Source organism: Rhagoletis pomonella, unplaced genomic scaffold (assembly GCF_013731165.1).
Source record: "Rhagoletis pomonella isolate Grant_MI unplaced genomic scaffold, Rhpom_1.0 Rhpom_scaffold_00007, whole genome shotgun sequence".
Taxonomy (NCBI): Eukaryota; Metazoa; Arthropoda; class Insecta; order Diptera; family Tephritidae; genus Rhagoletis; species Rhagoletis pomonella.
This window is the reverse complement of record NW_023458561.1, coordinates 57,026,713-57,050,102: the sequence shown is the minus strand read 5'-3', so window position 1 is coordinate 57,050,102 and position 23,390 is coordinate 57,026,713. Positions and strand designations below refer to the sequence as shown.

At 32.4% G+C, this 23,390-nt stretch overlaps 1 protein-coding gene and 1 pseudogene across 1 annotated transcript in view; one reads left to right on the top strand and one right to left on the bottom strand.

Moving 5' to 3' along the window:
* LOC118743150 overlaps positions 1-609 on the top strand; it is a 4,749-nt pseudogene extending 4,140 nt beyond the window's left edge.
* Positions 610-19,387: 18,778 nt separating this feature from the next.
* The window catches only part of LOC118743149 (F-box/LRR-repeat protein 20), a gene marked incomplete at its 5' end in the record, with an annotated part of 72,158 nt that continues 68,155 nt past the window's right edge, over positions 19,388-23,390 (bottom strand). The window contains 4 exon segments of the mRNA XM_036475680.1: positions 19,388-20,562; positions 21,811-22,023; positions 22,101-22,394; positions 22,457-22,645. Of these exon segments, the coding sequence (XP_036331573.1) occupies positions 20,455-20,562; positions 21,811-22,023; positions 22,101-22,394; positions 22,457-22,645 (804 nt within the window).

Below are 23,390 nucleotides of genomic sequence, written 5' to 3'. Positions count from 1 at the left end.
AACGCGACATACTCTGTCATCCTAATGTGAAAGTTTTCATGTCACATGCCGGCCTAATGGGTTGCACTGAGGCAGCTTATTGTGGTGTGCCCGTTGTAGCCACACCCATTTTTGGCGATCAATTCCTGAATGCGGCGGCAATAAAACAACGCGGTATGGGTGTAGTGCTGCGCTATGAGGATATCACGGAAAATGCAGTGCTCAGATCGGTTAAGGGGGTGCTGCACAAGCAGTAAGTTAAGTGGCGCATCTGTAGTGAAATTTTATGTAATACGAGTTTTTCCCCCCTTTTTTCAGATACATGGACAACGCCAAAGCGATCGCGTTCTCCTACAAACATCGGCCAAAAACTGCGCTGCAAACCGCCATCTGGTGGGTGGAATATGTCGCCCAAACGAAAGGCGCTCCTCTCACTAAAGCTGATGCGGCGCACTTATCGTACTTTGTCTCGCACGCGCTGGATCTTTATCTTTTCGTAGGCTTTATTTTATTAACTTCAGTGCTTAGCTGGTGTCTTCTTTTCTATAAGTTTTGCGCGCGTCACTCTAAAGCAGCGAAACAAAAGATTGCTTAGGCGCATTTAATGATACTGAAAACTGCAAACAACTTTTCAAGAACGCCCTATTTCAGAATTTAATTGAAAAACACCCTATCTCAAAATTCGGTTCAAAAACGCCCTATCCCACTTCAAAATGTATTGAAAATATGCAGATATAGGGCGTTTTTGAATCGGCAGCTGAGATAGGGCGTTTTGGAAACGAATTCTGAAATAGGGCGTTCTTGAAAAGTTTTTTGAGATAGAGCGTTTTCGAACTGGCTGCCGAGATAGGTCGATCTTCCACTCAGCCATCGATAGAATTCTGTCTGCAATGAATACACTCAAGCCGGACTAACTCGATATCTATACATACTTAAGTTAAGGAATTTCCAAAATGGCTACATCCTCTTGGGCTCTTTCTCTCTCTGTCTTGGGCTTACTAGTCCCTTTTTCTTGTGTTTTAGAACATAGTGGTGCATCGGGAAATAAAGACGAGAAAGTCTTCTACAAGGCTTGGGGAACCGAGTCCAGCCTTTACAAGTTGAAGAGAATTTCAAAGAAGCTACTAACAACAGGCGGACTAATCTAGACTGCAGAGTATCAAGGTGCTCGATGATCGTAACACATTTTTTCTTACGGTAATACCAACGGTACACGAGTCAATTGGTCGCGTGGCTGTTAGGTTAGGCTCTACAAAGAGAAAACGCTTTCGATTTTTGGGCAATAATTTTTTTGAGGACCTGAACCACTTACCACTGTAATGAATGCATGAGTTTTGCATTAGACCGTACCAGAAAAAAAGTGCACGTAATACCTCTGAGTCTTAAGAATTTTCGTAAGACAATTTCGAAAAAAAAATAATAATTTTTTGTTGGCCGAACGTAGGGATCGCCTTATTAAAAGTTCGCAATGTCTACAGTTTGAATCAGTTTCTAAAATGTAGACAGTTTAATTTTTTTGCAAAGTTCATTGGCCTCAAATACCCAGTTCTAGTATTGCCTTTTCGTTGTTGTACTACCCCACCTTAGATCATTTTTTTGTAATTACACGCAGAGCGAAAACTAAAACTATTTTTGCAATTGAAATAAATGAATATTTAGATCAACCACTTGTTCTACGTAGTGTCAATATGGCCCTTATTAAGAATCGAATTCGATTTTCCATCTTGGCTGGTTATCGAAGATCGAAAGTGAAATTCGTATTATGAGCTATGCAACCGTGTCGAAATTTTCGTTAAGTATCTATCAAATTTTCTGTCGAACAGAATTTTGCTTTCGAAGGTATCGAGAAGTGTTAGAAAATTGGGAAAATCGTATGATTTTAGGAGAAAACACAGACAAACTTCTTTTTTTTTTTTGTACATAACATAAAGCTTCTTAGTTTGAGGTCCTTAAAATGTTTTTAACGCTAAGACTGCACCATTTTGCCGTTTTTGTTTTTCTTTTCAACTATGTATGTTTGTAAGGTGTTCCTATTATTTAAAAAATAAAAAAAATAATTTGTTACGAAATATAAAATCACAGACCTATTATTTTTGAAACGTAGAACTTAATTGTAATGTTCGGCTTCGGCTTCGGTGTTCGAACAGTACCTAATATTAGGACTCGGCTTCGGCAAAAATTCCAGCTTCGATCAGACACTAAATACATATGTACATACATATGTGCATAATTATTATTTTTTTGATGGAAGGGTGCCGCTGCAGCAACAATAATGAGTATACATACATACATAACTATGTATATACGTATTCATTTGTTTGCGTTTATTGTTTATATACATATGTATGTATGTACATATGTATGAGCATACATTTAGCAAAAACCACTTCCGTTCAATTCCCCCACTTTTTTGACATTGCAAATGGGCTCTCTAAAGCCATTTGGCCAGCAAATTATGAGGGCGCATTTATTGAAAATAAATCACCGAACACTTAATTTTGAAGTCGTTATTCAGGCAGATTATGCAATTCACTTGCGAGTGAATTTCATTCTAATTCGCTTTTATTTCAAATTTCCAGGGGTTGAAACTCACACGGAAGTGAATTGCAGAACCTGCCTATAATTAAATTCATACTTACATATGTATTTATCTATAAATTTAAGTTTATTTTTATGAAATGAAGTTTGTTTTTGTATAAATATATCCAACGCTTTATTATATTTCGTAATTTTGAAAGTTGTTATATAAAATATAGCAAAAATATTACTGTAATTGATTTGCGTTGCACAGCAGTAAGTAATAAGTGTAATTGAAAATGTAATTTAATTCGATATCGATGTTTTCTAATTTTTTGCAGTGCTTTTATAATCCGGATTTTTTTTGGTAAACCAAAAGGAACAGGGTTTTAAACGGTTTAAAACCTGAATAAAAAAACAGTTTTTCAAATCATTAAAAATAAATCAAATCATTAAATTTTTCAATCAAAAAACCGTTTTTCTTTTTTATAAACGTTGCCTATCCATATGGGCTACAATTTTTTTGGTATTGATAGTAGATTATTTCAGCATGGCAGCACTGCTGACGTACGTAAACAAATAAATGTCAAGTAATTTTGACATTAGCAGCTGATACGCCGAATTCGCCGGAGAATGAGCGCTCGCCAGTGAAAAAGTAAACAAAAACAAAGTTTCTCTTTATTTGCAAATGCAACAAAAAACCGAAGCAACTAAGAGCAAGAGGGAGAAAACATATGATTTGTCGAAGAAAGTCAAAATGCTTTCAATTAGCAAAAATAAATCAATTTTATCATGAGGTCAAGAGTTTTACAAGAATGTACATATGTACACACATATATAACTATAAATAAAAGTTTATAAGGACTTACCTAATGCAAAAACGAAAGTACACATTGCAACATAACTGCTTTAACTATTGCACATAAGTACATTTTGCAAAACGTTGATAATCATCGTGCACCATAAATATAGCAGCCCTTTCGATATTGATTAAACAAGTACTTGATGCATAGGCTGCAAGCTAAGTTTGCTTCTTTACAACAATATATATAAATCAATTATTTTATAAGCATTTCGAATCACCACTAATCACGCCAAGCGAATAGAACACGAGCATTATCATAGGAATTGTAACACAATTATCAAAATCAACAAAAGGTTTATATTTTGAAAATGTTAACTCCAAATATTTATATACGAGCTCAAATTATAGCTGGAATGTCTTTTTTCGTAGTTCTTTTGGATTTTTCCAGAAATCTCCGTTAATTCAACGGGTTATTTAAAATTATGTATGTATATAATTTTTATTGTTTTTGTTGACACCTAGCGGCTTTCGCATCATTTTCATTTAAAATTTAATTGCATTGTTTTTGTTATTTATATTTTCCTGCAAGTGCTCTCTCCCACTCACAGCTGATTTTCATTTACCACTTTGTTTTCTTTTCTTGTCAATTTTGTTGTTGCTGCCACAGAGGCATAGTACAAAAAAATGGCGAACCGCTGGCAGGCGAATATAAAAGAAACATGAAAAATGCAGTACATCGATTTTTCAATGTCCATTTTAGTGAAAATTCTATTTCAGCTTGTAGTTTTGCGATATATCTTCAACAAACGAAAGTTTCTTTTTACATAATATTGCTCTTGGTATTCAACTAAAAAAAACTTAAGTTTTATTGCCCCAAATACCCACAATACTTAACTGCATTTGTGCAGCGGTGCATTAGAATTGCTTCTTGGGCCACACATCTTCGGTTCGTTTTTCGTTTAACCTTTTTAAACACTTTTCAGTCTCAAACAGGCCTAATTACTAACTTTTTATAACTCTCATTAACCGTTTCTAGCAGCTTCAGTATAATCTTTACTTAAATTGCATGTGTACTAGCCAGGCCCATCGATACTAATGGGGTGCAATTTGCTCGCTCCTCTTTGCAAGCGCCTGATTGGGCGTTTGGTTGTTGCCGGGCAAGCCTTGTATAAATCAATACACTTTGCTAATATATGATATATCTAATCATCCCACGGTGGCGTATTAATCCCCAACTGTGCAACTTGCAATAGATATATAAATCAACCCACAGTGGCTTATATTCAACCCAATTGTCCAACTTGCAATAGAGCAACGAAGCCTTCTCACAGACCTCCGCATCGCACACCCACAATCTTCCTTCTGCACACACTTTCTTGTACTGCAATCAATATCCTTTCCACTTTACTGGCTTATTGTATATTTTTTAATGGTTTTTCCAATTAAATACAAATTAACACTTCATCAACTCCCGACAACTGACCGACCGAACAACGCCACTTGCAATTTTTCACGCCAATGGCGAATATTTCCAATTTGATTGCATCCGGCGAACTTCGCTGTGTAAAAATCAATTCTATGCGAGCTGGCAATGCCATTGGGAGCGATTAACAGGGTGTCCAGATTGTTTAAAAAGAAAAATCCATTTCGGAAAAAAATTCGCCAAAAATCGCCAAATTTCGCTCGGCGTTAAAAATAAAATAAAAGCTTTTATAAGGCGAGTTCAGCTATTATAAAATTGCAAATTTCAAATTCAGCGGGAGTTGTCACAAATGGCTGTCAAATATTGGCTTAAATAAAAGCGATAACAATAATAAGTGTTGCTATATCAAAACTAAAGCTTTAACTCCACAACTTACTTTTCTACGCATTACATGGTAGCGCACAAAAAGTGGACTTGAAGGTAAAAAACTCACAAAATCGCCAAAGACGGTTTCCTAAATTTTTTCCCGCAAGTATAAAAAAAATCGCCAAATTGACGCTAAATCGCCCAATTCGGACACTCTGGTGAGTAGTGATGAGAAAGTATAATTTTCGGTGGATCCAGATTTCAAGTAATTTTTAATTATTAAAAATTTAAGGATTCTTTTAATGTAAGAGGGAGACCCATTTGGAATTTCGCTTCCTTATTACGATTATTAAGTTTTATTAAATTTCACATTAAATAGCCAAAATAAAAAATAAAGTTTCGTTAAGAGTGACAAATACTTTCTCTTAGCTTAATCAACAATCTTTACGACATTCTTTCATTGATACATATAGGGTTGATCGCTAAATGGTTTCAAACACACTAAGTTCTGAATCTCCTCAACTCTCCATTTCATACATTACCATTTCAAGTTCATTGACCTCCTGAAATATGTGCATTTTCGACTTTGTCATACATATAGGTCGGAAGATTTCAACCGTTACTCTAATACTTTTAAAGAATAAATCAATTATTTCATTTTGTGAAACTGTTTTTTCGAAATAATATGACTGTATAGTGAAGGTTTGCTCCGTTTCTAAATGCGTCCGAACCTCTGACGCCGGTATAATTTTGGATGAGACTGTGCAGCCCTGGTTAGAATGCCTAACCTCTTGGTCCAGTGTCGAGCCATTTTCATTCTGCTCAGTAATTTCCTGATTAAGCATTTGATTTTCTATCGAGCTGGGATTTGAGTAATCTGTGGCATGAAGAGTTCCTCTTTCACTTGTATGAATTGTGTTGGAACGTCAACCGTCGCAGATGATTCACTACAAGCTGCTGAGACTCTAGTTGATAGAAATACGTTATGTTAATGAAATGTAGAAAGGCCATAACAGGTATTATTTTTTTAACCTTTTTTTGTTTATAATGTTTAATTAGTTTATACTTTCGTTAACTTAAGGTAAAATCCAACAAACTTATTGCAGTTGGTATTAGAGAAAGGCTCGTAAACGATAAAACCAAAATAAAAGTTTATAGAAAGAGGCTTGTAGTAATTTGTCAGAACAAGAAAAAGCTTTCATTTTTTTGGAAATTTTTCCTCATAATTACCTTTATTATAATCTTTCGTCCCCTTTCCTTTTATCAGTAAAAAATATCGATAAAAAAACCTATAAAATTATTGATAACAAGATTGATATCAAAATCGAAAAAAATATTTATAAAAATATCGATAAATAGTTCCCAGGTTGAGTCTGTCTCTATCTATATCCTTAGCTTTATTTTAATCTTTCTTCTTCTACCTTCCTCTTTACTTTTAGCGGTATCCTCATCTTTTTCTTAATATTTATCTTTGTTTTTACCTTTATGCATGATTCAATAATACAAGATTAGATAATTATTGACAGCCGCGGTTTGACACTCCCTTACAAAAGGTTGCATTTACGAAGGACGGAGAAAGGGGAGGAATCAAATCTCTTGGTGTGAAAATGGTAGTAAAAAAGTACTCAATTAGTAGTGACATTGCTTTTGTAAATTCAAATGTATTTGCAGGAAATCTGGCATTTTAAACGAAATATTGAACGTAATATTGATATATCTATGTGAGTTACGTTATTTATGTGCTATTTAGCTGTTTAAAAACTGCAAAAAGACTCAAAATTAAAATAAAACTACTATAAGATTGATGTAAACCTCCAATTTAAAAACAATTTATGTTTTTATCAGTTAAATATGCTTATACAAAAAAGCATATTGCACAAAAGCTTATACTTCTATTTCACACCAAAGCTACACTTTTTCCAAGCAAATTTGCAAAGAAGCAACACCGGGCCGCTGCTAAGGGAGCGGTGCGAGAGAGACAACTGTCAGTTTATCGAACCTTGTATTATTGAATTATGCCTTTATGTTTATCATTTTATTCATCTACATATTCCCCTTCACCTTTGTGCTTACGCATCTTTTTTTTATCTATTTACGTACTCACCTTTTACCTTTATTCTTGTATTGGTCTTTATCTAAGTCTTATTCCAAGGCGTATTTAACAAGGTGGTGTTGGCCGTATATAAGTAAAAAATTACACTAACAAATTATACGCTGATGTCCGTACTGTCATTGGTATGAGTTACAACAAACACATCATTTTGACGTAATGGCCTCCACGGCGAAAAACTCAGCTGTCGCCCCAACACCACCTTGTTTAATACACCTTGTCTTATTCCTTAACCTTTAATTAGCACGTTGGGTATGAGGATGTTTTGACAGTTGTTTGACGCTTGGCGCGCCGATTTAGGGACGGCAGTAACAATCATGGCTTCAGAATGCGAATTGCATTATACCCAAAACTTGGGTTCTAAGGAGTACAACAAAAAAACAAAAACATAGTTTCGTTTATTTTCTTTATTTATCCACTTAAAACCTTTCATTTATTTGAGTTTTTCGTTTTCGTTTTTATACTTATTTTTTTATTTTCTTTTGCAGCGAGGCTTCCTGTTGACTGCTGCTGTTGAGTACAATAACTCCCAACAGTTATACAACGCCTGCTACTTTGAAAATCGCTCAACACGCCGGCTTTCTTCGTCATTTATTTGCTTATTTTCGTATTTAATAATATTAATTACATACTTCAAGATATTTTATATATATATATATATATTTATTTTGTTGTTGTATATAAAAAGCTTGTGTAAATAATTTTATTTGTTTTTGTTTTTTAATTTGTTTTAATATCATAATTTAATTTTTTTCATTCACGTTTTTCGCAAATTTATTTGTTGGGATTTTTAAACACTTTTTTGTTGTTTTTAATTTTCACTTGTCGTTAATGTAGGTTATTACGAATACCAAGAAGAGGAAATCAACAGTTCTTTGGGTGTTTTTTTTTATTGTTATTATTTTTTATTTGCTCATAGATTTTGGTTAATGTTTTTTTTATTTTATTTTATTTTTTATTTTTGAGTGGGCGTGTTTACTTGGTGTACGAACGTGTTTATACAGTATATATATCTTTTTTATTCGTCTAAATTTTACGAATACGAATAACTTAATTAATGCCGTCACGCTTATTGCGAATCTAAATTTTTTACTTTTAATTTCAATTTTTTATTTTGTTGCTATGACTAATACTTTTTTTGCGTATGCTTGTGTTATTTTTTTATTTGTAATACTTTGCATTTTATACTTAATACACATTTATGAAACGTAAATTAAGCTAAGAAGAATTCTTTGAATTACAGTAAGTACTATTGTACAGTTACGCTTTTGCATTCGTACGCCTTGCCACTTCTTAATCGCTTCACAAGAACTGTTTTGAACTCTTTTCAATTTCATACATAATCCTGTACATACATACTTATAATCCTGCTGTCTTTTAAGATTTGCTGCATTTTTTCATGTGTTTTAGTTTTCAGAATTTATTATTGAATTTTTTCAGTGGAATTATTATGTTTTTTTATTAAAATGTAGATTTCCATGTACTTATTGCATAATGATTTGTGATTTGGTGAGCTTATTATGTGTCGATAGTTGTTGCACAACTGATTGCAAACTATATTTGTTCGTAAAATTTTTTTTTATAATATTTAATCATTAACTATTTAATAATTGTTTTGAATTTTTTTTTGAATATATTTTTTCTACACAAGTTTTAATTGTCGAAAAAATTGTCCTTTTGCACTTTTTGAGTTGTTTCCAAAACGGTAACGGAATTTGTTTTATACTTTGTGATTAAATGGTTCGGAGTGTAAAAAAAATAAAAATTATTTAAAAACATGTACAGTGAAACCTCGATACAACTATGATGAAGGGATTGAAAAATTTCATTTTTTTTGGAAAATTTCGTTATAAGTATTTTTTTATAACGGAACTCTTACCGTCAACATATTCAGACTTTGCTTTGTAGAGGCATACATACATATGTACAGATGTATGTACTTACATATATTCCAAAATTTCATGGCCGAAATTTCTTCGTTATTTCTTTGGAGAATTTTTGTATGGAAAATTGAGTATTTTTGAGGACACAGCAAACATTTTGTTATATTGAGCTTTTCGTTTTGTCAAGGTTCGTTATATCGAGGTTTCACTGTACAATTATGCATAGAGCTGAGACTATCCGTATATTCAGATATCCGTTCGGATGTTGATGCATATGGATAAAATCCGGATATACGGTTAATATCCGTCCTGTTTTGTTTTCCGGGTATCCGGCTAATATCCATAAATTTTGTTATCCGAATATGCGGCTAATATCCGTTTATTTTGTTATCCGAATATCCGGTTATTATCCGCTTACTTTGACAACCAGATATCGGGTTAATCAGATATTCGTATAACAAGATTATCCGAATATTCCAAAAATCCGGATAGAACTCCCAGCATTTACTTATTAATTAAAAAATAGATAAAAATAAAATAAAGGAGATTCAAAACACGTTTAATAAAATATTATACAAATCTTACACAAAAGAAAATCTCAGAAATCAGGTTATTGAAACAAAAAACTTAACTTTAATAAAGTTATATGTTCTACGTATGTATATAATAATAGCCAAATTCATAAACCGAACATTTTTATGAAATTGCCGCTTTATAAATAAAGCCAATAATCAAAAAAATAAAAATTAGAAAAAGTAAGTAGAAAATTAACTTCATCAAATATCTCGTGCCCTAACCGCAAAAATGATGTAAGTGAAATGTTTTCTTTTTTCAAAATTGCTTATGAAAATGATCTACGAGCATTTCTGATAAGATATTTTCGCGGTCGACGCATCTCGGTAACCGGTTCGAAAACGTCCTGTAAGAACTGCCTAATTCAGAATTCGGTTGAAGAATGCCCTATCTCAGAATTTGATTGAAGAAAGCCCTATTTCAAAATTCGGTACAACAACGCCCTATCTCAGCTGCCGTTTCAAAAACGCCTCATCTCAACATTTTTTCAATATACATATGTCAGTTGAGATAGAGCGGGTTTTGAACAAAACTCTGAGATAGGGCGTTCTTCAGCCGGTTTTTGAAGTAGCGCGTTCTTGAACCATTTTCTGAAATAGAGCGTTTTCGAAGCGGCTGCCGAGGTAGGTCGAACTTCCACTCAGCCGTCGATATGTAATATTTAGTCGGAATGGTTTAGCTTTCAGAAGTCGCTCGCATGTAGGACGTTTAACTTAGGCTTAATGGTTGAAATTGAATGAACTAAAAAAAATAAGAATAACTGAATTTGATTAACAAATTAAAACTAAAAAGGAAATTTTTTGAAATAAAATAAAGTTCGAATGCATTGTATGTACAATGTAATTACAACTTAAATGAAAGTACATTTTTAAAAATGTCTGTGAGCTTAACTCCTTGTACTTAAGTCGCATTAATTGCATACTTTTTGTTGCTGTATCTTTAATTATTTATACGCTTGCATGCATGTACATATGTATATAAGTATGTATTTATTTTGTGTGTGTGTGTATGTTTGTTTGTATGTTTTATAGGAAAATAGATGAAGATTCTTGCTTGCTTACGCTTAGACATACATATGTACATATTTCTACATACATACATATATATTTATGTATTTACTTACTATACACAAATCAGTACAGATTCTATTAAGATTTGGTGATTACCTTTTTCTTTTTCACTAAGCACTTAACGACACTTAACATATCAACACTAATTTTTGCGCTACACATTCTATTATTTTTCCATAATTTGTATAATTGCATTTGTTTGTTTTTTTTTATGTTAAATTCTATTTTTTGTTGGTGATCTCAAAAGTTTTCAAGAAAATATGTGCAGCACATTTTTGCATAAAACAGGTAATGTTTTGTGTTTTGGGGTCTAATTTCTTTTATTTTTTGTGTCTATAATTTTTATTTTTGTTTTCTTTAAACGGTTTAAGTTGTGTACTGTTTATTGTTTTAAACGCTTCATTACCAATTTTTTTAATAAAAAATTTCAAAAAGAATTTCGAGTGAAATACTAAAAATCACGAAAAGTTCCGAATTTTTTGCAAGAAAATACTTAAAAAAAAACTCGCGAAGTCTTGGAAAAAAGAAGAAAACACAAATTGATGAAAAAAAATAAAGATCAGGATTAGATACCCAAAAAATAGTAAGGCTCCGAAAAAAATCCCACAAGTACTGAAAAATAATATTAAAAGAAATGAACACCTCCAAAGCCTCCGAAAAATTTCCACAAAGTCCCGAAAGTCTCAAATCACAGTCTTGAAAAAACTGAAAAATCACTTATTGATGCGAAGAAAAAATAGCAGCGCAAATACCTCAAAAATTCCAAAGAAATTATTAAAAGTAACGAATATTTCGAAAGGCTCCTAAAAAACTCGGAAAGTCCCGCGACATAATGAGCAAAAATACTCAAAAAAATTCCGAATAAAACAATAAATGGCATGAAAACCTCCGAAAAAATCTTAAAAACGTTCTCAGACGATCCAGATAAAAAAAAATTAAAAGGAATAAGGAATCTACTCCCGAAAAATACCGAACAAAATATTAAAGGCTACGAAAATTCCAAAATGTTTCGACAAAATCCCGTAAAGTCCCGAAAGTCCCCAAGAGTCAGGGTCTTGAAAAAAACTTAAAAATCACTTATTAATCTGTGAAAAATTAGCAGCAATAATACCGGAACAATTCCAAATAAATTATTACAAGTAATGAATATTTCGAAAGGCTCCCAAAAAAACTCAGAAAGTCCCAAAATAAAGAGAAAAAATACTCCAAAGATTCCGAATAAAACAATAAAGTCATGTGAAAACGCTGAAATCCTCCGAAAAAACATTCCTAGAAAATCCTTATAAACTCGCAAAGTCTGGAAAAGAAAACAGAAAAGCAATGAATACATGCCTTCTTCTATCTAAATAAGCTTCACGCAGGTATTCTTGGGAAAATTCCAAGTGAAAATGCGTGACATCGTGAAGATTTGGCTAACGGAATCCCTGTTTATGGACTCGTCAAAACCTTAGAAATAAGGGATTTGACTATCAAGGCCCCTTTAGGATTTATTAGGAAAGCGGAGAGTTTCTTGGGCATACTGATCTAGGGACACTCTTTAGAGATAGTAAAAGCCTTTCAGGTCACAGTGTCTCTTGTTTTAAAATACCCATGCATTTATCCATCTATCTAATTCCTAAAAAAAAATACCGAGTAATACCGAAAAGTACCTAAATGCTACAAGAAAAAATAAAAAGCAAATTACAAGTCATAAAATTTTAAGTCTAAAAAAAGACGAAGAATCATCAATTAAAGCACAAAAAGATCAAAAGCAAATATACTTGAAAGCGCCCAATAAAACAAAAAATGGGGGCACTCTCGTAAGACTCTGCAACCATCCCGAAAATGTTCCAAGACAAACCCGAGAAATCCAAATAAAACATAAGCGGCACGAGAATCCCGAATATTCCTTTAATTTTTTATCAAAGCCTATTAAATACTCGTAAAAAGCAAAAATAACTGTTTTTTTTCGGCTTAGAGAATATATGTATGTCAAATACTGCCATTCATAAGTTTTTCCTATTCAAAGTATTTAAAGTAAAATTTTGTAAAGCCAAAAATATCTGTTTTATTAATGGTTTTCCACGATTTTTTGTAATTTTCTTTAAATCTTTTCGATTATTTTTTAATTTGTATTTTTTTTTTGTAATTTCTGGCATAGGTGCTCGATGTGTTTTAGTAGGTTTGTGTGTTCGGATATGAAAACTGAATGCTGTAATTAGCTGTGTATGTATTTCTGTATGTATTCTCGTGCTTGCGTTAACACTATCTGAACAGTTCCTTAATAATTGTCGTTAAGTATATCTTAGCATTTTCTACTTACATTATTCAAGTTTCTGCTTCGATTTACTCCAAATATGGTCCTTTGAGTTCGGTTTTTTTTTACAATATGTACCACTTCGTTTTCTTAACTGTCTATTCGCACTGTATTTATGTACTCTTAGCAATTACCGAGTTTATGCTTTTATGATAATTTTGAAATTTTCACTTATTTTAGTAAATATTACACTTACATATGTATGTATAATTTTTTATGTTATAACATCACAGACTAAATACAAAAAAGTGGCTGCTTTGTTTGAATGTTTATGGTTTTTTTTTTTTAATTTTTTCGCATTTTCAATATCAGTGCATTTTCATTCTTCATTGCCCTTCTCAAAAATGAAGTTATATTTACAGTTTTTTCTTACATACGCAGGTATTCTAAAAGAAAAGAGAAAATTTATTAGAAAAATAATGAAATAAAAAAATATGTAAGTACCCATATTAATAAAAAAAAAAAAACCACATAAAATTGGTGGCCCGTAGTTATAGTCGTCTGATGGGATAAGCGTTTTATTATTAAAATTTTAAATCGGAATTTTGAGTTTTTAAATTTGTTAATACCAGGGACCATAGCGGTTTTAATCTTTTTAGTAAAATTACAATTTAATCGTTAAAATTTGATTTTTATCTTTCCGTTCAATTTGTTTACTTTTTTCTATTTTTAGCCGACTTCAAAAAAAGGAGCAGGTTATCAATTCTGCGGAATATTTTTTTTTTTTTGTATGTTACCGCATAACTTTGGACATAACCGATTTCTATAATTATTTTTTAAAGCGGGTCCCATATTAATTTGGTTTATGAAGAAATTAAATGGTACTCTTAAATTTTTATATGAGAATCGTTTTTGTTTTTTGCTTAAAAATGACTTGTCGATTTTAATTTTTCCGATTATATTTTAACCGTTGCTTTAAATTCTAGTTTTTTAGATCACAAAAGATATAAGTCGGTCATAAATTAACGACTATTCTTAATTGCAAACAAAATAAAAAAATGCGTAATGATCTAAAATTAAAAATCACGAAAATTCAATGGCTATTTAGTACCCAAAGAAAGTGTCTTCTAAATAAAATAAAAAGTTTGAAATGCAAAAATTTTGATGATAAGAATTTGGGTGTTTGGATGTTGAAAACATAAGGCCTTATGAATAAAAAATAAGCAGTTGCTTTTTCCTAAAATTTCAGACCTTTTGCTTAAATTTCTTTGAATAAATCGAGTAAAAGGTCTGAAATTTTAAGAAAAAGCAATTGCTTATTATTATTGTATTCTAAAATGTAAATGTGTTAACATTTCGGAAAATTAAAATCTAGTTTTAAAATTGTAAAGACACTAGCTTGTCTAAAAAGTAAGATTACCATTTACGTATATTGAATATCATTTTTGTCGCTAAAACCTACTTTTATTTCGAGCATAATCTACGGGCGTATTATTTTAAAATAAATAAAGACGAATAAACGCTACTAACCTTTTACTTTTTGTGTCATTTTCAGTTTACAAAATTCACTGCGTCGAAAATTTTATATAAATAAAAATATTCACAGAATTGTTAAGCACATGGTGCCAATACAAAAAAAAAATCAACAAAACTTGGATCTAGCACGAAGAAACAGCCTAGCTCCTTTGACCATTTTTTTTTATTGGTAAAATAATTCTAGGGAAAAGGTTAGAAAGTTCTTATAATTATGTGGCTTTATTTGAAACAGATATCTGAATTTGAGAAATTTCCTCCAGGTCCTTCCATATAAACCTGTCCCAGAAAACACAGTCTCTACGGTTAGAGAAATATTTTGATTTTATATTAGAATTCTAATGTAATTCTCGAAGCAAAAATCAGATTAGAGAACTATGTTAGAATTTGATTAGAGAATGATTAGAAACACACAAGACATTAGAAGCCAGTTAGAATTTAACGTTAGAATACGATTAGATAATGAGAATTAAGTCCCCTTCTTTTAGAGAATGCTATAATACTCGACAGTTTCTCTAATTGACTTCTAACCTTCTTCTTTAGAGAAACATATTCGAATTTGAATTGTTCTCTAACTTAAATATTTTTTGGGGTACATCTAGTAAGAGACAAGTAAAAAAAAAAAAACATCTTGCTAATTATATTCCACTATTTTTTAGTAAACCATTTTAAAACCCCCTTTTTTTGTTCAATTTATGTATCCAAAAATAAATAAATAAATAATTGTAAACACCAAAAATGAATAGAAAATGAATTTTTCTTAAATAAATTTCGCTGTTTGAAAGCTTTTTAAAATGTCTCTTAAATTTTTTTTGTAATGAATTTTTGCGCTGCAACCTCCCTTCTAATGCGTCCTTTCCTTTACAATGTATGCTTACTCGCATGCGAGCATCGTAGCGAATATTTGCAGATGTTGTCCTTTTTTTCGTTTAATTAAAATTTTTTTATTTGCTTTGTATTTTTGTGTTTATTTCGTAACTATATTTTTTATTTATATAGTAGATATATACCATAGTTTTCATACGCGCTGCAATTAATTAAATCATTAATTCATTAATATTAAATATACAATATATAGTACTCGTATGTATAGTATTAATTTTAAATAGTATCATTTAAATATACATATTTATTTTTGTATTTTACTTTATATTTATTTATTAATATTCATCATTAATATTAAATATTATATTATTAGTTTAAAAATTTAAAAGCATTTATCACACATCTACTTACTTAAACATTAAGATTAGTTGTTTGCTTATTTTGCTTTTTTTGTTTTTCTCTTTGCTTTTGTTTTTGTATTTATTGTATTTTCATTTCTCTCTCGCTTTTGTTTTGTTTATCGCTATTTACGTTTGCTTTGTATAATTTAGTAGATTTTTAAGTTTTTCTTGTTTCTTTTGTCTCTGCTATTTTCGCATCTCTGTTTCTTTTTGCATTTTTCTTTTGTAAGTGTATTGTATTTGTTATTGTTGCTTACTCATGCAATGGGACACTAAGTTTTGTTTTCGTAGTTAAATTTAATTATTTTAACATAATTTTATTTGATGTGTTGTGGTATTAAGTCCTTTTTAAATTGTTGGTCTGTTTGTTTGTTTGTATGTGTGTCGGCTTTTGCCTGAAAATGAATTTATTCCGGCAAGCGACACAATACTTCCCTAGGGAAAAAAGTAGTTAGCTACCTTTCTTCTCAATATTCTTGTGTATCTTCACATTTTTTAGCGGTTTTTGTTATTTCAGCAAAAATTTCACATCGGCGGCTTATATTCAACACCCTCTATCTGCGGTTTTCATACAAATTAGATTCTGATGTAAAAATCCACCTAAGACTTAACTGGCATCGATGATGTTAATGCTGAGCTTATACTAAGCTGTTAGAAGAATTTACTTACTAATGAATTGCATAGTTAAAATTTACATCAATGATGACAATTAAGTCCCAATTGGATTCTAACATCAGCACGTAGTTTTTCTAAAAATTGCAGATAGAGGATACTGAATATGTATACGCCCACGATAAGCTTAAACCGCGATAGTGCGGTTGCTTAGAGTTTTTTTTTTTTAGATGACATACATACATTTATTTGTTTTTACCAAAAATTTGAGAAAATAATAATTTCATTATGAGCGAATTCTTTACATAAATTTTATCACATAATTTTTATTTTATTTTTTGTTATTTACACACTTTCGTTGCTCGCCGGCCAATTGGTGAAAAATTAGTAAATCTCTTATGCGCCAAGTTGACAAATACATGTGTGTATGTATGTATGTATGTATATATGGAAATGTAATTAAATGCAATGAGGGTATGTGTGCATGTATGTCCTGCAGAAAATCTGACTACCTCAGAACTAGACCTATTGCCGACAGTACTAGTTCTAGCTCAATAGCCAAACAATGCTTTCAACTGTTCAGTTTTACACGGCAATGTCATTGGCAGTAGCAATTGTCGCCCAGTGCATTACTTTGCAACTAGTTTTTAACCGAGTCCGTTTTGGACAGCTTTTTTTTTTTTTATAAGAAAACGTTTTTAAGATTCGATTTTTGAATATTTTTATCGTTTTTTCTTTAGTGTTACAGATTCCATTTTTGTTACATATTTTATTTAAAAAAAAATTTATATATTGTAAACCGAACGCAACAATTTTAATGCATTAAATTTGAAAACTCACAACTGCCTCTTCGGAGGTCTTCTCGCTGAGCTACTCTCGTATTGTACCAGTAGTCAGCATTTGCACATTTACACCGCAAGTTTCAACTGTTCCGCTCTGCATCGGTTTTGCACTAGTTCAGATATAGTTCTGATATATGTAGATATGTAGTTCGGTTCTAGCGCTTTGTCAGACTGTCTCTAAATTTTACTGCAGGGTGTATATATGTATATATGTGTGTATATGTGTGTGAGTATTTGTAAATGAACTGTGTGTGTAAGTAAGAGTCTTCAAGCTCAATCTAACTACATAGAATATATCTAACAAAAAATTTTTAACATCAATCACAAGATAGCTTAATTACAAAATATTCTACTACAATTTAGAAAAGTATTGGTCAAAGAGCTTTTACGCCAGTATAATATATAGAATGCTGAAAAACGCACTGCATGCGTGCCTATAGAACATTCACGACCAAAACCAATCCCGCGCGTTTGAAGCCTTCAGCCTCATTGCGAGAGTCGTGCCGAATGCAAGTCGTTTTTCGAGAGTCGAATCGTATCGAAAATTTAGCGTCATTGCCTAAAATTTCCACTCGACTAGTGTATTAAAACGGAAGAACTTGGCAGCACTGCATAGTTTTCGACAATTTTCGTCGTTTACTTATTTCAGCACGACAGTAGACAATGCTAATGTTGTCGAGTCGTACAATTCAGCCTAATTTACGACTTACGCAATGAGGCTGCTTGTAAAGCTTCTTATAAATTTTATATGAAAGCGCGCTGAGTAAAAGCACTGAGGTAGACCAAACTATGTATAATAAAGGTCACTACCTAAGTCTTTTTTTTAATTTCAATTTTGGCCAAAGAAAGCTTTTAACCTGTGCCCGCCTACCAAAACCTTTGCCTATTTTGTTGCAGTTCAATATTTCACAGCTGCCTGTTTTATTAGGGTCCGAATTTGAATTTTATTGGAATAAAAACTGTAAATTGCAATTATTCAATTTAAAACGAGATATCATTCGATCACGAATGCCGCGATTATGGTAAAACTTTGATCTAAGTTTTGCTTAGAGCTTTCTGAACTTGGAGCTTGGAGTTGAGAAAGCTTTCTTCTATTCACATATCAGTTTAGAATGAAGTTTTAGTTGTAATCGAAGGACCTACAGAACGTGCCATTGATTAATTTTTTTTTTTTTAATTAAAAGCCTTACTTATTTCGTAACATTTTGAGTTTTTTTATGCTCCCTGGTTGTCAGAAACTGGAATATGCGTTCCCTTAATTCAATTAAAAGATATAAACAGTTCCTTAGCGCTTAAGATACAATTTCAAATTCTATTTTTTTTTGTTAAAACTTTCGAATAATAATTTTCTACAGAACATTTTGAGTTCCGTATAAACGAAATAAATTAAGAGCACAATTGTCTAAAAAAATACGACTTTTCCATACAATACAAGACGGTTGGTCACCGTGGCTATAATACACATAGCCAAAAATCTAAACGTATGAAATGCAAAAACTGCACTAATTTTATGTAGGTGAAAATATTAAAAGAAATTTCTAATTTAGTTAAACCTACTGCTTTTCAGACTCTCACATGTCACAGATGTATGTTCATATGTACATATGTAGGTGTGTAGTATGTTATGTGTATATATGATGATTGTTTCAAATATATTTATGTGTTGATGCGTGCGCGAATTTCCGCAGTTTGTGTTATGTCTAAAAAAAATATAAACATTAATTAGCATAGTATATGTTTTATACGTGACATGATAATTATAAATAAAAAATTTCCTTTTATAACTTAAAGTGTGACAAAAAAATGATATAAAAAAACAAGCAACAGAAGTATATACAAATTGAAATATATGTATACATTGTCCTCATTATTAAAAAAAAAATGTAGGTGAAATTTTTCTTTAATGTTCAAGCTTAATAAAAGTATATCTTAAACAAAACGAGATTTATTTACTGTTTAACAGGCCAAAAAAACATTAAACAAATTTTTATTTTAATTTTGCAGTTGTTGTAACGGCTTAAAAATTTTGTAATAATGAGGGCGAAATGTAGATACATATCGTTACCGTAATATAGAAAGACCCTATCTCACATCGTCGCTGAAATACAAAACGGCCGTAACTAAGTAAAAATCCAAAATTCCCTTTTTGATTTATTTTGATGCATTTCATAGAATTTTAATTTAAGCGATAAAAAAATTTTAGCTTGTATGGTTTTTTGCACTTCAACGACTGTATGAGTTAGGGCCTTTCTCTATTAAGGTAACGATATGCATGTCTAAATACAGTCACAATCGAATACAATTACAAACATTTTCCTTCTCCTCAACCACTCTACCAATTCGCAGTTCACTTCTCAATTCTCAAACTGTATTGCTAATGTTTTTTTTTTTTCTTAATACTCACTTTACGGCATGCGTGCGCGAAACACAAAAATCGGCGAAAATTTTGTAAAATTGCAAAGCGTCTTACGCGAATTCTTTTGTAAATTTACTTTTCTTCTTTTATTGATTTTTCTGCAGTTAAGTGATTTTTTTTTTTTGAATTTCAATAAATTAATTACTTATTTTTTCTTCTTTTTTTCTTTCGCTTTAAACGTTTAGTCTTTTATAATTCTCAATTTTGCTTTGTGCATTATATTTTGATTTTAGAATTTCGTTAAAACAAAACCTTTTATTCGTACAATATAACATAGATCGCGTTCCTTTGCCTTATAAAGTCCATTTGACTTAAAAACTCAGTGAATTTGTCTCAATCAATTCGAATTTACATGAATACGTTTAATAATTTTTGCTTTCACTTCGCCTTGCATTTAATTTCCATTTTTTTGGTTTGTTTACATTTCTGCTCTATTTTTACAGTGCAATCACGTAATTACAAGCTTTGCCTATGCATATACAATAAATTTCAATTACAGAGCATTATTCAAACATAATCTTTGTTTTTTTTTTTGCTTGGGTTGACTGCAATTGCCTTAGCTAGTTTTCGCAAACATTAAATCATGCCACCACTTGCATTGGCTTTATTTCCTATTTTTAATTGTGATTCTTGTGATTATAGTAGTGGTTGTTTTTGTAGTTATTTATGCATGTTGTCATTTGTTCTTTAATATTTTTAGTTAATTTTCAAAAAACATAAAAAATCATCGAGAAGAGATACATGAGTGTTAGCGATGTCATTATGATCGTCAGAACAATTAAAAATGTACTAGTAAATATATACAAACATCAGTCAGTAGGGCCCTTGCACAAGAATTTCCTGGCGAAGCCGATGGCCGAATCTCAGAGAATCTCACAACAGCGACAATACCGTGGGCGATGTCCAGTGGTGACTGGTGGCGGTGTTACTGGTGCAAAATAGGCGTGTACCTTAATATTTGGTAGATGATTCTGAAAGATTGTGAGAAAGGAGTTATTTTTTTTTATTTTTCAAATTATATATTTTTTTTTAATCAAACGCGCGAGTTCTGAAACAATGGCGCAGGCTGAACGTTGTTGTTGTAGCGGCATCGATTATTGTTCGCCGTCAAACTCAGCTCACGAAGCAAAGAAAGAGTGGTGTTGACTGAGAGGGTTTAACGGAGCAAGTGAAGATTTGGTGATTGGTGTTATGTAGGATCAAAAGTGGATTGGATGTTTTTTTTTTATCGACTACGATCACTCACATAATTGGTTGAGCATCGTTTTATACCCGGTGGGAGAGATGATATGTCAATTTTCTCTAGTAGCGAGAAGTGACCAAGATGTCGCAAGCTTTCGCCAAGTCCAACGCTACCAGCGCACTTCTCTCACAAGGGGAGAGAGGTTAAGACATTAAATGCTTTCGTGGTGCTGTGCACTTGCGGAAGCCGTGCATCTTCAAGTAAGTACAGTGACATGAAGTGTTTTTACTAATGGGTAAAGGATAGTTATCGGACGATAAGTTGCAGTAGTGACTTGACTCCCCCATACTTCTCCATATCAGGAGTAATGAGAGTGGCTAACGACAAATTGAGGACCTCGGTAAGGGTGTCTACTCCCGTCAGACCCAAACGATTTAATGACTCAGGGTTAATAGCTTCGAAGGATGATTCGTTGTAATTTCCACGATGGCATCGTGCATCATCGCGTTGGGCAGAGATCTGACGGTTGACAACAACTAACGCAAGGGGTGAAGTTTCAGGTCTTGGGGTGCTCTTTCCACTTCTTCCGCTGATTTTGGTTCATCAGTTGTGGAATCTCTAAGTTAATATATCTGCTTCTAAATCCTCAAAGAGTCTTTTAAGGAGTGATGGTGGAGTGATATAAATCTGGGCCGTTCCGGTTACGACTGTCGTGAATACGCTAATATACCCATCGGGTGTTATGTTTGCTATTAGTCCGTCAGAGATTGAAATATTGTATCAACTTCAAAATATCTTTTTGATTTCTAATGCTGAAAATTCTCTAGAAAATTTGCTTATGTGCAGTCCTATTCAATTTTGAATCCACCAACATTTCAAATTGAAGTGATTTTTTTGAAGAGAGAAAACGGCTCACGCACAGTGAAGGTAAGGGAACAATAGAGATTCAGCCCACCATCCAGATTTAACGGTAAAAACACCCATCTCGTCTGAGTCGATAATTTGTCTGTGTCATTAATTTCTTCTACCCACTCACCTTTAATTTTCGTATTGCTGCTCTCGAAATCATTTGGCAGTCGAATAGCTCGATTCTTTGTAAATTGTGACAAGATACTAAATGCTCTAATGTACGATCGGTGATTAATGGACAATTATCCAATTCGAGGACGGATAAACTTTCAGCTGCACAACAACCAGCCGCCAGCTGACGTATTCCATCGTCAGTGATAAGCTCGCAATGCGACAAGGTCTATAAAAATAAAGTGAAGTTAAAAAAAAAATTTTGCTTAACTTAACTTGAAAAACTGAATAAAAATTCACGCATACCAATTTCTCTAAACTGGGGCAACCGGTAGCCAGATGCGCCAGCGTTAAATCTGTTATCTGATTGCACTCCTCCAAGTCCATACGTTCCAAATATTTGCAATTCTTGCCTAATGCTTGAAAACCGATATCGGTGAAATTACGACAACCAGACGCTTCGAGCGTATTCAGCATCGGATTGTTCTGTGAGAGAGCCATAAGTGAGAGATCAGTTAGTTCGGCGCATTTCGAAACGCACAGCTTTTGCATTTTAGGACAATTGGCTGCGATCTGTCGTATCGAGGCATCGGTGACTGACTGTAGGGAAGATAAGGAGGTTTTAGTTTACATTTTTACATTCATTACATTCGCGTGCATACCTCACAGCTGTGTAAATTGAGCACCATTAGGTCGTGACAGAATTTGGCCAGGCAGGTGATGGCATTGTCGTTGACCTGTTTACAACCTTTGCTGCAGAATTTGCGTAGCTTTTTACAGCCGCGCGCCAAGGCCTCAACGCCATTCTCTGAGATTAAATGACACCATGAAATGTTGATTTCAAGTAAGTTCTGAAAGAGTAAGGCATCGTAAAATGAGAAATTTGTTAGAGATGGACTATAGAAGATTAAGGTATGTATGAAGAGGAGTCATAGGAAATTAAAATAATAATACTAGTTCATTTAAGCTTATGTTTTATGAACTAATAGAGTTCAAGATATTTTTTCACAACAACACAAAAAAGTTGCTGAGGAAACTTAGTCCGTCCTCCAGTCTAGTGTCGTCTACAGAAATACCGCATAAAAAATATAAAAGTCTCTATAAAATCGAATAATAATGCATGGTTGGATGAGCAATGAGAAGAGGTAAAAAAATGTAGCAGAAACTCATTTGATAAACTCGTTTGCCTAAAAATATGCAACGAATACAGATTTCACTGATTTCACTCGATTCCCTTTTTAAATCCCTTGGGTTTTTATGGGACATATTTTTAGACAATTTTGGCTTAAAAGTAGAATACCACTGCTTATATCCTCTTATTTGGGATTAGAATTTTTTGACGGTGGAGGGGGACTCATCACGTGAAATAAGTAATATGATATCCAAAAAGTGACCATCGTTAGCGGAACAGGCAATGTAATGGAGACATTGTGTATCTTTAGGCGAGCCTGATAATGATTTAGAGATTAAAATTCAGTAACTTTTGACATTTTAGAGCAAGTATGTATGGTTCTAAATTTTAATGTGCATACATCCTACTCCCGTCGCTTCCAAATCGGGTGAAACGGTGGATGTCTTACTCTTTGCGTGGACGAC